This window comes from Cannabis sativa, chromosome X (genome assembly GCF_029168945.1).
Source record: "Cannabis sativa cultivar Pink pepper isolate KNU-18-1 chromosome X, ASM2916894v1, whole genome shotgun sequence".
NCBI classification, from domain to species: Eukaryota; Viridiplantae; Streptophyta; class Magnoliopsida; order Rosales; family Cannabaceae; genus Cannabis; species Cannabis sativa.
In genome coordinates, this window is record NC_083610.1 from 79,920,191 (window position 1) to 79,937,408 (window position 17,218).

General features: G+C 32.0%; 2 protein-coding genes across 3 annotated transcripts; one reads left to right on the forward strand and one right to left on the reverse strand.

Moving 5' to 3' along the window:
• Positions 1–3,985: 3,985 nt before the first annotated feature.
• On the forward strand, positions 3,986–8,763 carry LOC115699393 (amino acid permease 3). Of its 2 annotated transcripts, XM_030626791.2 has the most exons (7): positions 3,986–4,136; positions 6,446–6,572; positions 6,677–6,910; positions 7,042–7,135; positions 7,236–7,450; positions 7,544–7,683; positions 7,806–8,763. In XM_030626791.2, the coding sequence occupies exons 2-7, from the start codon at positions 6,446–6,448 to the stop codon at positions 8,457–8,459; spliced, it is 1,464 nt and encodes a 487-aa protein (XP_030482651.1). In that variant the 5' UTR covers positions 3,986–4,136; the 3' UTR covers positions 8,460–8,763. The 2 variants fall into 2 exon arrangements, with proteins under 2 accessions (XP_030482651.1, XP_030482643.1); XM_030626783.2 differs by having other exon boundaries at positions 4,023–6,572.
• Positions 8,764–9,437: 674 nt separating this feature from the next.
• On the reverse strand, positions 9,438–10,267 carry LOC133031842 (uncharacterized). Its single transcript, XM_061105572.1, has 2 exons — positions 10,069–10,267; positions 9,438–9,981 (listed from the first exon to the last, which is right to left on the reverse strand). Exons 1-2 carry the CDS (start codon positions 10,173–10,175, stop codon positions 9,708–9,710), a joined length of 381 nt encoding a protein of 126 aa, XP_060961555.1. The 5' UTR covers positions 10,176–10,267; the 3' UTR covers positions 9,438–9,707.
• Between the last annotated feature and the right edge of the window lie 6,951 nt (positions 10,268–17,218).

Consider the following 17,218-nt stretch of genomic DNA (forward strand, 5'->3'; position numbering starts at 1 on the left):
TATTTAATATTTTTTTATGTTTTGATTTTTTTTAGTGCACTTCTATTTAATTATAATCTCTTAATTAATATATAATTTGATTGGTTTAGAGTGTATTCTTAAATAAAAATTTTAATGTTCTTCTCTCCAAAACAACAAAAAAGGACAAAATTAGCTATATTTAGTCTTTAGGCTATAGGTTTGTGTGATGATAATGTTAATTAGGCTAACTTAGGTTTATATATGAGAATTGTTAAAAAAAATATTATTGGTGTCTACTGTCGAGTACATTTCTCGGTATTATACTATTATAATAATTAAGTATCAGATGTCATATAATTTTAAAAAATATTACAAACCAATCGTAGAAATCACCTATAAAAATATTAAGTAGTACTTGTGTGTCCAATAACAATCTTATATATATCATAATCAATAAAGTAATTTTGGTCGACCGTCATGCACGTGGTAAGAGCATACTATATTCTCAAAATCAATGGTATACATATATATATATCTATATTGTATATAAAAAAGAGAATCGCCGTCTTAAGTTCGGCTATCTTCTTGTACATATCTATATTGTATATAAACATTTTTGATAACGATACAATATATATATACACATACTTGTACATATTTTCATTCCATAATTATAATATCACCTTTTTTAGTGAATCCCACTAAGTTTGGGTGGATTAGTCAAAGCTAGAACCTCTCTAGACCAAGTACTTTCAATCAATTTCTTACCCTATAGAACGTCTTCTAGGGATCCTATTTGAACCAATACATTATATATATACACGTATATATTACAAGAAAAATGTGTATTACAAATTAAGAAGTGTTTGGGTAGAAGAAAGTTTTTTAGTTTAATTTTTGTTTTAATTGTAGTTATTTAATATTATTTTAAATAATTTATAGTGCTAAAAATAAAATTCAAATAATTATATACTACGCGTATAAAAAAAATCACACGCAACAAAATATAAAATTTCATCAATTACAACGCATTACAACTTTTTCAAATATTTATAGATTTATATTAAATATATCTGCAAATTTAAGCAACAATTTGGTCTCTCCCACTAGGAAAGACTTAGTGGGTTAGTTAATGATGAAGAAACATGTATGGAGTTGATAAAATAATCTCAAATTACCTGAACCTCCTAAATTGGGATATAAGTCTAAACCTCTCATTATATACGATAATTACTTAATAAATGTTATTTAAGCATAATGAATATTATATATTATAGGGTTATTAATTAGTATAGTTTAGTTAGTTTTAAGCATGATCTTATCCCTACAAAAAAAAAAAAATTATCATAAGGGGGTAACGGCATTAGGAACGACTTAATTTAAGTCATCTTTGATAACTATATAAATCAGGGATAGGGACGATAATAATAAATTGTCCCTCATAATTTTCTTTTTAACAAGATGATAATGTACACTATGTTGTCGCTAATATTTTTTTTTTTAATTTCAAAATGAATATTTAGAAAAAGCAAGATTTTTCCCTCTTGTACATCAAAGACGACAATTGTCGTCCCTAGTTCACATTAATTAAAAAACTAATGTAAGTAATCAAATAATTAATTTTAAAATAGTTTAATTGAAAACTTTGTTCAATTGAATGTTAGTTTTAGAAAATTAATAAATAAATAGTAAATGGATATTTAATTTAATTAGCATCGATGTCACATATGTAGCATTTTCAAATGTTACAAATGTTCATGTAGATGATGTCATACTTGCTCCAGAGTGCATAGATGATGTCGCAGATACCTCAGACCTCGTAGATGCCACATATGCCATAGAAGCCTCAGACATTGCAGATGCTACAAATGATGCTGACACGGCAGATTTCACAGATATAGCAGGCATTGTAGATTATACTAACGCTACATATACAATAGACATCTTAGATGTTTACGAGGGTGCAATTGTTGTCGTACTACTCGTAGATGCCAAATGTTACTCAGCAGCGGACTCGAGGCTAGGGTTGGAGATGATGGTGATGATGATGATGCGTTCACACATTTTAGATATTAGTTTTATTATTTCTTACTAGCTATGAACTCTCACATTTATTTTAGTTATTAGTGTTATTATTTTCTTAGAACTCATTTTTCTAGTATCAACTCTTATATGAAATGTGTTCTTATGACATTTAGTATTAACTCTTTCAATATTTAATATGAAACGTTTTCATGAATTTGTTTAATATGAAAAAATTGATGTTTAAGTTTTTTAATATTAAATTCAAATAATATATAAATTTTATATAAAATAATAGATTATGAACAACTTTTGTCGTCCTTAATAACTTGGTCACATTTAGTCAAAAGGCAAGATTATTAGGGATGATATTTACTTATTAGGGACAACTATTTTGTTGTCTCAGATCGATGTTACTTATCAAGGAACCACATTAATTAATTGACGTCCCTAATAATCACTTTTACGGATGAAGTATATTAGAAATGACATGTCATCTCTAATGTGCACTTGGGACGATTTTGATACCTTTCAGGGACGAATTTTGTCATCCTTAGCACTATTTTTCTTACAATGGCATCCTCAAGTGTTGAGATATATTTTATACACCAATCTTAAAATTATAGCTCTAGCGACGACAAAAACCCTTCATTTTGTATCTATAGAGGTTATAACGACGAAAATATCATCACTATATATAAGTTGTCACCAACTTTATGTACTAATTAGTTTCTTATTTTAAACATATGTTCCATCAAAAAAAAATGTTTCTTATTTTTAATGAAAAAATATTTTTAGGTTGACAATCAATCACCCGTTATTTTGTTTTCCTAGATCTCTAATGTCTTGCTAATTAATGTTATAAAAAAATGTCTTGCTAATTAATGTTTTAAAATAAATGTCTTGCTAATCAATTACAATATCAAGGTTCATGATCTTTATGTTGGCTAAAAAATGAACTTCATGAATAAATGCTCACAAAGAATGTATAGTAGATGGTGCAAAGCCATCATATGAAAATAATAATAATAAAAAAATAGCGCATAAGATTTTCAATTGGTTACGTCAAATATACAACTATTATGGTTACATTACTTTTAGTTATGGTTGTAATTAATTCAAAATTAACTAAAATAATTAATAAATTACCATAACATGAGACTAATAATATGATTTTACTTCATTTATTAATATATTTTATTTTCTTATAAAATATTAACTAAAGTTAAATTTAATTAATAATTGCTAGCTAATTGGTTTGTGTTCAATATTATACTTAAAAATTAATTTTTATAGTATATGCTTAATTATAATTAAGTCAATTCTAAAAATAATTTTTTTTTTAATAATAATTTTTTTCCCTATATGCTTAACAATATTTTTTGATATATAACCTATTATAATAGATTATAAAAAATATATAATCATATGTAACCTATAAATTTATATATATATATATATATATATATAAATTGTCCCTAACTTTATAGTTGCATTTGAAAAATTGGAGATAACCTCTTCCATGCTTTGGTGTAATAATAATATCTTTTTTCCAGTCATAGAGAGAACAAAAGATAAGAATAAGATACTGCTTTGTCCACCTACCAAATGGGAATGATTTTATTATTATTATTATTTTATAGGGCTCAAAAAAAATTGAAGAAGAAGAAGAAGGGGGGCAGCTCCATCTCTTTCTTAGATTATATATTTTAATTTCACTATCGCATAATAACAAATAAAACATATAAATTTTGATGAATATAATACTTTGATAATATGCTGTCCATGTTATGATGAATGGCTTATAGACACGAACTTTTTTTAAAAAATAAATAAATAAATAAATTATTTGTATTGTATTGAAATAATAATAATAATAATAATGAGAGGAGAACCATATTCTCTTGATCAGTAAGGATGGTCGAGAAGCCACACACGTGGGAATCTTTCTAAGGTAGCCGTTGATTAGTTTATTAATTTTGCTGTTGTTTTGAAATTTCTATATATAAACTAAGGTCATTGATGAAGAGAGGCACCCAGTTATCATCACAGAATAATATTAACAAAAATACCCATCTTCTATATTGATCATATAGAGAAAGAAAAAAAATTAAATAAATAGCCAAGGAGAGAGAGCAAGAAAACATTTCAAGGTAATTATGTCTTAAATAAGTAAAGTTTTAATTACCTACCAATATATATATATTTATGTATGTATACGTATTACGGTATTACATATTGATTAATTAGTATATTAATACGATATTTACTTCTATTATCATGTGTACATGTTAATCAATCATCGTAGATAGAGTACCATTAATTAATTTTTAAATAAGGAAGATTATTAAGAACACTCCTTCAACCTTCATGAGAATAAATAAATAAGCATACGTAAATGTAGTCAAAGGTACATGTGCACCTAATCAAGAGAATTAATAATTAGAATAATTTATATTGAGAAATCTTATTATTTTAATCGTATATATCCAATAAAATCGTTCCACCTTTTATTAAATTTGGTTCTTTTTTTTTTGGAGGAAAACAAAAATAAATCAAGTTTGAGATTTTTTTCGAAGATAAAAAAAAGAAATTAGCACACCAAATTTTACAACCTTCCCTCCTTTTTGAAATTACAAAGCAATAGCTTTTATATATTATATAAATATATAAAACTAACATAAGTTTATATTTTGAATCATAGATATCTACTTGATTTCAAAATCATAGACTTAATTAAAGAAAATGATGATTTACTTAGCTTGAGCATTGACTAACTTCTCTACGTGTCCAATTAACCAAAATAGAATTATTAAATCATCTATGAAACAAAAACTTGCTAACTAAAAGTCCAAAAGCTGTATAGTTGTACAAAGGATTCACATTTAATTGTCCAAAATAAGGGTCTTCGTGTCTAATCAGTTATGTATAAATATACCCTATATTTATATATGTATATATATTCGAAATGGGATAATCAGTTATATTAAAATACGTGTTTAGTAATAATTATTACAATATTAATCTTTTTCATAAATTATTAATCTAATGTGTTACATAATTGGATACATGCACAATTAAGTTCTCAAGTTTTTTTTATCATTTGTCTCTTATTTTTGTGAAATTGCATTAAGTGAGTTTCACACATATGATAAAATTTTGATAATATAATTATTTTTATTATTCTATATGAAAAGAAAAATCTTATCCTAAATCTTACCAGAAAGTAATATGTATTGACAGACTAAAAAAATGAATAGAAAGAGGCGTCTTTTAGGCAAGGACTAAGGAGAGTGTTGAATTGAAACTTGAAAAATGAGAACTTAGTGGTGAGAGTGGGGACCGTTAAAAAAAATGCGAAGGTGCACCTTAAAACATTCCTATAAGATAATAGTGGTAATTAGTATGTGATACCTTAGTTAATGATATTTTATAATAATTATTAAATTAAATTATATTAGACGATAAGTTAATACCAATAACAATATAACATTATTTAAAGTAATTTTAAATACTTTACTACTAAGATGCCAATTACTAAATTTTACAGAAGATAGTAAACTATTATTAATCTTATATATTTTAATTTAATAAATAATATAAAAAATTATTAATCACCCACAATATAGTGTTAGGATTAATAATTTTGCCCTTATAAAATTAATAATTTTTTAATTATACCCCTACATATATTTATTTTCCTCCCATAAAATTTATATTTTTATTTCTATCCCTTCTAGATTTACAGTTTTCATATTTATATTCACATATTTGGCTCGGCTCGCCACTGCAGTAATAATAGCAATGTTTTTAAAATAATATATGAAATATGAAATTCAAAAAATGATGAGTCAAACCTTTGTGTTTGGATACACGGAAAACGAAAAGAAAAGGTGTGTTTGTCGTTGACGCGTATCACCAAGCTTTATGCTTGATATTACATTAAAATATATGACACTTTAATAACACGTGGGAGTGTCAAACTCCATTTTCAAACTCTTCTAAGTACCCTTCTCTATATATATAACCCAGTCCTTTCCTCCTACATACATCTCAAACTCAAACCCAATTCCATTTTCTCACTGAAAGGAAGGAGAACACAGTTTCCAACTTCTAGTGTTTGATCCTTCTTTCTCTTTCTAATAAATCTCTTTGATATCTATAAATATAGCCCATATCATCATCATCATCAATTTGGGATTTTTATTGTCTTTTTGTTTTGGGGGTGAGTCTCGATTTGTGTGTCAATAATTTTCTGTAGAGTCTACGTTAATACAGTTGAGAGTTTAATACTCGGTGAAAAAACTAATCTTGACTCCATTAAACACCCACTCCCTTTTCTTCTTCCTCTGTTTTCTTTGCATGTAAAAAGTGCACAAAATTTGAGATTTTTCAAAGACAGAGAGAGACATTAGTGTTGTTAGTTTGATAACATCTTTTGTGTTTATTTCTTAACAAAAAGATGGGTGAAAACGTTGGTACTGGAAAGAACCAGCTTCAACATCGCCAAGTGTTTGATGTTTCACTCGATGTTCCCCCACAAGGTGGCTCCAAATGTTTTGACGATGATGGGCGTCTCAAGAGAACAGGTATGCATTTTTTTTTTTTCCATTTAAAAAACTTAGATGGTTGATTATTTGAACCATTTCTTGATCTGGGTACTCATTCTTTTTTGTATATATTAATCAACCAGGAACTGTTTGGACTGCAAGTGCTCACATAATAACAGCTGTGATTGGGTCTGGGGTTCTATCCTTAGCTTGGGCCACTGCTCAGCTCGGATGGGTTGCTGGTCCTACTGTTATGTTCTTGTTCTCCTTTGTAACTTACTACACTTCAACCCTTCTCTCTGATTGCTATCGTTCCGGTGACACTGTTACTGGAAAGAGAAACTACACTTACATGGATGCAGTTCGATCAAATCTTGGTAAAAAGAAAAGAAAAGCATTTGGCTTTATATTGTATTTTTGGCTGAGATTATGATGTGGGTGTCTTTCAAAAAGTACTAAAACTCTATTCTCATATAGTGATTTGGTATTGGATTTGAATTTTCCTCAGGTGGAGTTCAGGTCAAGTTTTGTGGGATAATTCAGTACTTGAATCTTTTTGGAGTAGCCATTGGCTATACTATAGCCTCATCTATAAGCATGATGTGAGTAACAAGTATGATTTGGTTGAGGATTTTTTATAAATGGTTTTGTAAATTTTTATCTTGACTGATTGGTTTTTTGGCTTAATTGTTGTTTAAACAGGGCAATAAAAAGGTCTAATTGCTTCCACGAGAGTGATGGGAAAGATCCTTGTAAAATGAACAGTAATCCTTACATGATCGCTTTTGGGATAACCCAAATCATCTTTTCCCAAATCCCAGACTTTGATCAGCTTTGGTGGCTATCTATTGTTGCTGCGGTTATGTCCTTCACCTATTCGACGATTGGTCTAGGCCTTGGAATAGCTAAAGTTGCAGGTCTGTATTTCTTTGTGTGTTTTATGTCATTAGCTTAGTTTAGTGGACTTTTATTTCGTTAACTGACTCTATTGGGTTGATGCTAAACACCAGAAAATGGAAAAATGAGTGGAACTATGACAGGAATAAGCATTGGAACTGTGACTCAAACTCAGAAAATTTGGAGGAGCTTCCAAGCACTTGGTGACATTGCTTTTGCCTACTCTTACTCAATCATCCTCATTGAAATTCAGGTATATATAACATAACACATCTTCATTTAATCCTTTAAGTCAAATAAGCAAAACTTCACTGTTTTATTTGTCTTAACAAGTCAAACTAAGTACCCCCCCTATGACTTTGTGTGCTTAAACAGGACACAGTAAGATCCCCACCAGCAGAAGCCAAGACAATGAAGAAAGCTAGTTTGGTTAGTGTAACAGTGACTACTCTTTTCTACATGCTCTGTGGTTGTATGGGCTATGCTGCTTTCGGCGACATGTCCCCTGGGAACCTTCTCACTGGTTTTGGGTTCTACAACCCTTACTGGCTCCTTGACATAGCTAATGCAGCCATTGTAATCCACCTTGTTGGCGCATACCAAGTCTACTGCCAACCCCTTTTCGCCTTTGTTGAAAAGAAGGCTGTAGAAATGTACCCTGACAGCAAATTCATCACCAAAGAAATCATAATCCCCATTCCTGGTTGCAGTCCTTATAGGCTGAATTTCTTTAGAGTAGTTTGGAGGACTATTTTTGTGATCATAACAACTGTCATCTCCATGCTTTTACCCTTCTTTAACGACATAGTTGGGCTTCTTGGGGCTCTGGGATTCTGGCCTTTGACAGTTTACTACCCTGTGGAGATGTACATAGTTCAAAAGAAGATACCAAAGTGGAGCACCAGATGGCTTTGCCTCCAAACCTTAAGTGTGGCTTGTCTTATCATAACCGTAGCTGCTGCTGCTGGCTCCATAGCTGGTGTGGCTCTTGATCTCAAATCCTATAAGCCCTTTAGCACCAGCTACTGATCATTTTGGAAGAAAGTTTAACTTTTCCAAAGTTAATTACTTATGAATTTCAAATCCAAAAAAGAAAACAATCAAAGAATTGGTCTCCAAGGGTTTCAATTCTAGCTCATGTTCATATAACAAACCTGAATTGGTGATGTTATAGCTGCTGTCAGTAGTTCTTTTTTTTTCTTTTTTTTTTTTAATGTCATTATGGGAAAAGGAAAGTCATGTATGTATGTACGTAAATGAAATTGAAGAATTATGAATCTCTGATTCAAGTATGTTAAAAAAAAAAAACACTTTCCTTCATATTTATCCAAAATTCGAAAGCCTTCAGATTATATTTTCATTGTGAATTTGGTCTTAATTGTTCAGAAACTAATATCTATATTTTGTTACGACAGTATAAACATTTTGACCAATTGATTGTTCTGCACATGAATTTAGTTCTGGCTATATTTAATCCACTCCAATATCAATCAAACTATAAAATAAGTCTTTCAAAGATATAATATATTAATTATAAATATGGATTGTTTCTTGTTCTTGGAAATAATAAACAAGGCAAGTGATTCAAATGATACAAATAATATATATATATATTATATTTTTCATTTACACATCCATATCAAAGCTTAAATTTCATCATCTGATAAAAAAAAATATACCCTTAAATAATATATATATGTATATATATATATTTATATATACTTGATACACTACTACAAAAATGGGTTTTCGCGACGCTTTTAAACAGTCGTTTAAAGTATTGTCGTCGGTTTCTATAACCGTCGCCTATTCGGCCGTCGTAAATTGGGCAAAATAGGCGACGGTTCAAAACCGTCGCTAATCTGGGATTCCCGACGGTTTAAAACCGTCGCCTATAACTGGGTATAGGCGACGGTTTTAAACTGTGCCTAATACTATAGGCGACGGTTTTAAACCGTCGCCTATAGTATTAGGCACGGTTTAAAACCGTCGCCTATACCCAGTTATAGGCGACGGTTTTAAAACGTGCCTTATATGCTGGTTTCGTTTTTGAATTTTTTTAGCGACGGTTTTTTTCGGTCGGTACATTTGAAAAATAGGAAAAAAAAACAAATTTTCTGCAATTTTTTTCCCTGCATTAATTTTTAAATTTTGTAAAAATCTGCATAGTGACAACAATTAAACTAACGTCTAAATATATTTAAAATTTTGTATAGTCACAATAATTGAACTAACGCTAATTAATATCATCTAAATATGTATATGTATACACACTATCTAACACGGTAACTGTTGTCGCTCCGCTTCCGCTTTCACATAATGAATCCACCGATCACGCATAATATTTATCTCATCATTAGTGTACGGAGTGGAGAACCTATCTTGTCGGGTCAACAATTGTATTGGATCTTCTACGACCATGAAACTTTCAATGAATTTCATGACGTAGTATCCACACTGTTTGTCATCGGGTTGTTGAGGACAAATAGGAGTCATCCACTGGGTAGGTCGATCAGGTCGTCGTACCATTCGGTTATACATTGTGAACGATCTACACAAAAAGTAAATTTAATTAGCATATATAAATTTATAAATAAAGAACACGCTAACATATTGGGATGTTTGATATAGAACTTACGTGGATATAATAAAGTTCAAATCATCCGGGATGTCGTCGTTGCCTGAATCCAAGTACGCCACCGTCTGCGTACTTGGCTGGATGACTACAAGCATCCAGTGAAACATCTTCCTGCTCGGACAAATAAGTGTAAAACTGTTAACATATACATAATAATAAATTTTATGAAGAGTTAAAAATACCGAAATTATTTAGTTTACATCTACATATACCTATTATATAAAAAATGGTATAAAATATGGAAAAAGAAAATTAAACATAGACCTAAAGTTGACTTAAATATGTTCACAATCACTGTGAGGGGTTGTAAACCCATTAACATATTCATATAATACATTATCACCATTCATTTTGATGGGTCATCTACTAACCCATTCTTCCAACATACAACTAAGATCAACATGTCTTATCACCAAAACAATGGAGAGGTATTTTCTGCAAGAGGACTTTGAGAGGTGGAGATACACTGACATCCTTTTTCAGCCTAAAATATATAACACATTCGTTTTTTTTCTCCGAGGAATGATTCAAACTTGGACATTATTTTAAGGAAAAGAAATATGTTCTAAGTGTGCATTCACAAAAAAGTCTTACATTGAGTCAATTATAATGACTATATAAATAAGGAGAATCATGTGTATAATATTCCTGTTGACGTCACGTTGGTATGATTTATTTTGTATATAACCCAAGGGCAAATTCACAATAATTAAGGCCCTAGACCAAACATGAACAATATTATTCAAAGGTCTTAGATAGTAAGGTGGCAATATCAAAAAGTTAATCATGTGGAAGGATAATCAGGATGTCCAACCAAAATGGTCACCCTAGATTCTTAAGTAATATCATGATAGGCGAGAACTACATTTACGCATTTGGTATCCTGTATTTTATTTAAATATAAGTTTGGTACCCTGTATTTTCAATAATGTTTAAGTGATATCCTGTATTTTAAAATCATACATATTTAGTATCTTAAATTCAATTTTTTTTTAAAAAATTTTTATCAATACAATTGTCTAAAATTTTATGAATTCTAAATTTAAATTTAATTATTTAATTACATATTACTCAAATTTGTCTACTTAAATTGACAAAATTATATTGATTAAATTTTACTTTTACAATGCGAAAATATGAGATACTAATTAAGTATTATTTAAAACGCAAAATACTAAATATGTTTTTCATAAAAACAAAATGTACTAAATAAGTATTTTCTCTATTTAAAAATAAATAAATAAATAAATAAATAAAACATGTGTATTTTTAAAACTGAACTTTTATTAAGGCTCTAAGTTAAGTAGGCCCTAAGTATAAACATAGTCTCTCTTAGTGTAGAGTCGGCCCTCGGCGAGAACTCATCCAAAACAATGAAATATGATTTTGACCTGAGAAAGAGCAAGGCGCTCACGTTAGAGTGGTGCTCTCGAGAATTTGAGGGTAGAATTGTTGAATTTTGCAACCAAAATCCCATGTAATAATGGGGAGAATCACTGGTATTTAAGAGGATAGACATATTAATATCTCCACTTGGGTAAAGATTAATTAGGCTCAAATGGATAATATCATAGTACTACTATCCTTTATGCATTTGTACATTAATTAGAAAAAAAATCTAAATTTTTAATTTCCGTTTTATATATGATGACAATAAATTATCTTTTTTCTTTTCTTTTTGAATGACTATGTTCATTTTTCATGTCAACCAATCTCTTCAAACCTAGTGTGTAAATATAGTAGTAGTCTCTGTATGAGAACCACAGAAAAACCCACTATCCTAGAAATCAATTATGACCAAATTTAGCTCATCCTCAGCCTAAGGTCACAGCTGTATTATTAGATAGTTCTTACCTTTGTGGGAAGGATCCAAGTAATATAATTAATAATATATAGTGCTTATTTTGTAAACTATTCGTAATAGTAAAAAAGAGAAAAGAAATGTTATTTAAGCTCAAGCAGCATAATGGCGTCCATATTTGAAGGTGGCTCAGCTGCCCCACCACAGTGGACTTATTACTGCATAAAGTTAAGATATGATACGCATGAATTTCAAAACTGTACTATATAGAAATGTTGAAAGGGCCAAACTGAAAGCATTTTTAGACCATAATAAAGAGGGCTCTTCATGTTTGGAGGGCCTCCCCTTGGGATATTTATCTTGTTTGTGATACTGGTATTCGTACGTGGGACTGAGTCAAATTCAACTGGGATCTCAAACACAGGGGCATTGATACTCAAGAGGTATTCCTCTATGTTTCGATTGTTGTTGACTCTCTATGGCTCACTCGAAATGATAAGGTTTATAATAATTATCCTGTTGACATGAAAAAGTGTATTGACAATATTTGTAATGCTTTTGCAGATTTACATGCTTCTCTTTTTGTTTCCCCAGCTTTATGTCGGAAGGATGTTTGGTCTCCTCCTCTTGCGGATTGGCTCAAATTGAATTGCGATGTTAAAATGGGGCTTCAAAGCATGTGTATAGCGGTTGTTGTTAGAGACCACCTTAGCAGGGTGATTGGGGTTCACACTTCTCTTTTAGACTTCTCTGACGCACTTTGCGGAGAAGCGGCGGCTTGTTGTTTGGCAGTTTCGGTTGCCATGGACTTGGGCTACAAGTTTGCTATTGTAGAGAGTGACTCGAGAGTAGTTATCAATGCTCTCAATGGGATGGATTCTCAATGGGCTTTAGAAAACTATATCTCATTTTGTAATAGTTACTCTTCTCGTTTCTCTGGTTGTATTTTTTCTCATATAAGCAGAACTTGTAATTTTGTTGCCCATAATGTGGCTAGGTGGGCTAGGCATGTCAAAAAGATCCATTTAGTTGGAGCGGGTTGGAGCTCCGACCCGACGGATCACCTCTGATCTGAAACATTCGGATACTTATTGGATCTTGGATCAGATCCGCTCCGCCCCGCCTAATTTTTTTCTGAATCGGATCTGATCCGACCCGATTTCAATTTACTTTAAAAAAAACTTAATTCAAGACTCAGATCCCTTGGGACCTGGACTCGGACCCGGACCCAAACCCGGACCCAGGACCCGGACCCATACCCGAACCCAGACCTAGACTCGGACCCAGGACCTGGACCCGGATCGGACCTAGACCCGGACCCAGAACCGGGCCCGGGACCCGCCCAGGACTCGGACTCGGACCCAAGACCCGGACCCAGGACCCGAGACCCAGACCTGGACCCGGACCCGGACCCAGACCCGGGACCCGAACCCAGGACCCTGGACCGGGACCCGGACCCGTACCCGGGACCTGGGACCAGACCTAGACCCGAACCCAGACCTGGACCCGGACCCGGACCTGGACCCGGACCCGGACCCAGGACCCAGACCGGGACCCGGGACCCAGACCCGGACCCGGACCCGGACCCGGGACCCGGGACCCGGATTCAGAACCGGACTCGGACCCAGACCCTAGAACCCGGACCCCAGACCCCGAACCCGAGACCCGGACCGATTTATATAAAATTAAAATGGATATAAAATTATATCTTAATATTAAAATTCTTTTAAAAAAAAATAGTCGGGTCGGATCTGATCCGATCCGTATAAGACGGGTCGGGTCTGATCTGGTCCGTATAAGGCGGGTCGGGTCTGATCCGATCCGTATAAGGCGGGTCGGGTCTGATCCGACCTGGGTATCTGATCCAGCGGGGCGGGGCAGATCCGTACATGATCTGGATCAAGTCAGATCATAGTCGGATCAGATCCGACCCGTCCCATTGACATTCTTAAGGTGGGCATTTGCCAACCAGAGAGTTGAAATTGTTCCGGTTGAAACTATTTCTACTGAACTATTTTGTAATGACGAGGAGGTTTAATGTCATTTCTATTATTTAATCTAAGAACGCTTTTTAACAACCAAAAAAAGGCCATAATAAAGAGGATCCTTATAAGAGAAAGGACATTGCTTTTATTAGGTAATTATATTTAGCATTGTTATTGGGATGGGCACCAACTTCTAAAAGTAATACAAATATGTTATTTTGTAATTAGTTAGGAATCATTTTTTAAAGTTATTGAATTAAATTATATGATACTTACTTAATTGCATCAATAACATTATTAATACATAAAAAATGCTAAAAATCACTAATATTATTTAGCAATTTTTTCTCAACCATGAAGAAAGCGACGTTTAGATCATTAATATACTCATTGGAACTTGAAAATAGATTTGAAAGGTTCTAAGTCTATCAAAATTTTGATTGCCCTTTTGAGAATTTGTGTGGTAGCTATATATATGAAACTAACATATATACGAAATTTGTTTTTGCTTGAACAACTAACGTACCAAAATTAATGAGTGTAACACCTCATACATATACTAGTACTAGCTCCAACCACAATGACCAGTAGTACGTAAAACCGGTCAAAAACTTAACTAGCTAAGCGAATAAAGATTGGGTATACCAACTTTCCTTTATTTATGTGAAGAGGACAATTTGCCTAACCCTAAGGAAAATAATTATTAAAGCATTGCTATTAAGGCACTTTAAGTTGCCTAACAGTATACCAATGTGGCCAGAAACGGATACGGCTGGCCTTAACCCTTCTCCAAATCTTGATAATTAACTTTTTTTATTGTATTTTTTTTATATAAACTAAAATTTATAATATGTATCTTTCATATTGCTTGACACTTTAATTCCATTATTTTGTTCATCACCCTAAAGCGGAATATTAGCTATAAAATGATTATGTGGTGGCGTGCCTTAATTAACCAAGCTTTATATATGTATAGTAATCCCATTTGTAAGTGAAAATACAATTGATCAAATTTACACACGTGCTTTGATCATTGCACACCTTCACTTCACAAGCGTGCGTGGATAGATACATAGGTATTAGGTACGATATATGTCACTTTTTGCTGAAATATATGTAATTATTAATAAAATAAATATGTGATTTCTTAGTCAATTAATGTATACAAACATTTATACATAATAGATGTGTGTAATAATATATACATAATATATATAAGTGGGAAGAAAGAGAAATGCCCCGGCCGCCACCGGAGAGTCGTGGTAGGCCCACCATGGTTTTGGTCATCGGCCGCCGCTATATCTATAAACACCTTTTATTTTTGGAAGGGTTTATTGGTTCTTCAGATTTAGTGGGTTGGGGTTCATTATGTGATTAATTTCTAGGAAAGTCCTTTCTCCACTTTTGCCTTTTTTTTAAAAGAAAATAATAAATAAAGGCATTAATTAAGAAAAAGAAAAAAAGTCACCCACTTAATTTTGTTTTTTAATTAGTATAGACAAATGAAAGAAGAATCTCCAAGATTTAAGGGGAGTGCAATTTAGATTTTTTAACTCAACTTGAATTAAAGCTATACATATCATGATTTTGTTTTAAGAACAAAGTGTATACCTTTTATAATGACTTAGAGGAATCTAGTTTTCACTATATGGTTATTTGATTTTCTTGGAAAAAAAAAAAAAAGAAGAAGAATAATAATATTCCAATGAATTTTTACGAACTAATAATAAAGCTGGAGTAATTGAAAAAAAATTATAAGGCTGGAACATTGGGTGACTTCACCGTGATGCCATATATATGTAAGAATTATATATCAGGAAATAATTCATCTCAAACATGCTCTAATTTTGGGGAATAGCTAAACAGAGTTGTGTAGAGTACATACCAATTTAGTTCATAAAATTTATAACTGAATTTTATAAGTCGCAACAAAATTGTGTGAGAATGCCTTAAATATTATGATAATCATGTCAATTCTTGTTAGAAGCAAGAGTCACGGATATTGTACTATAAAATTTATAAGAGTTATTTTTGTATTATGAAATATTAGTATTATGTAATATTATAATTTAGAGAAAAAAAATAGAGAAGAGATGAGAATTTTCTGAGTGTTTTATTCTAATAGGTGATCTCCTAGAGTAAAATATTAAGAAACTAAGAGAAAGGGAAACTAAGAAAAAGGGAATGTTGATTACATTAATGGTAATAAATAAAGGATTTGGACATCCACATAATTAATATTATTTATAACACTCCCCCTTGGATGTCCATAATAACTGCCTCATTAAAAACCTCGCCGAGAAAACCCAGTGGGACAAAACTCGGTCAAGGAAAAAAAAGTGCAGTATAAAATTACTCCCCCTCATTTTGGCATTCGTGGAGATCCTTTAATCGACGCATTCCAATCTTGTGAACCATCTTCTCAAAAGTTGATGTTGGTAATGACTTCGTGAATAAGTCTGCAAGATTATCGCTTGATCGAATTTGTTGAACATCGATATCACCATTTTCTTGAAGATTGTGTGTAAAGAAAAATTTTGGTGAAATATGTTTAGCTCTGTCTCCTTTAATGTACCCTCCTTTAAGTTGAGCGATGCAAGCATCATTATCTTCATAGAGAATTGTTGGTACTTCTTTATTAGATGTTAATCCACATGTTCCTCGAATATGTTGTGTCATTGATCTTAACCAAACACATTCTCGACTTGCCTCGTGAATTGCAAGTATCTCAGCATGATTTGAGGAAGTAGCCACCAGAGTTTGCTTTGTTGATCGCCAGGATATAGCAGTGTCACCGCAAGTGAACAAATAGCCAGTTTGAGATCTGGCTTTATGTGGATCAGATAAATATCCTGCATCTGCGTAGCCAATAAGTTGTGACCCATAATTATTAGAATAGAATAATCCTTTATCAATAGTACCCTGGAGATAGCGGAGTATGTGCTTAATCCCTTTCCAATGTCTTTATGTTGGAGCAGAACTAAATCTTGCTAATAAATTGACAGAGAAAGCTATATCAGGTCTTGTACAATTAGCAAGATACATCAATGCTCCTATTGCACTAAGATATGGTACTTCTGGACCAAGGAGCTCTTCATGTTCTTCTTTAGGTCGAAAATGATCTTTTTCTACATCAAGTGACCTGACTACCATTGGGCTACTCAATGGGTGTGATTTATCCATATAAAACCGTCTCAAATATTTTTCAGTATAAGTTGACTGATGAATGAAAATTCCACATTTTAAATGCTCAATTTGTAGACCAAGACAAAATTTTGTTTTTCCTAAATCTTTCATTTCGAACTCTTTCTTTAGATATTCCACAAATTTTCCGAAAGTTTTTCAGAGTTCCAATAATATTCAA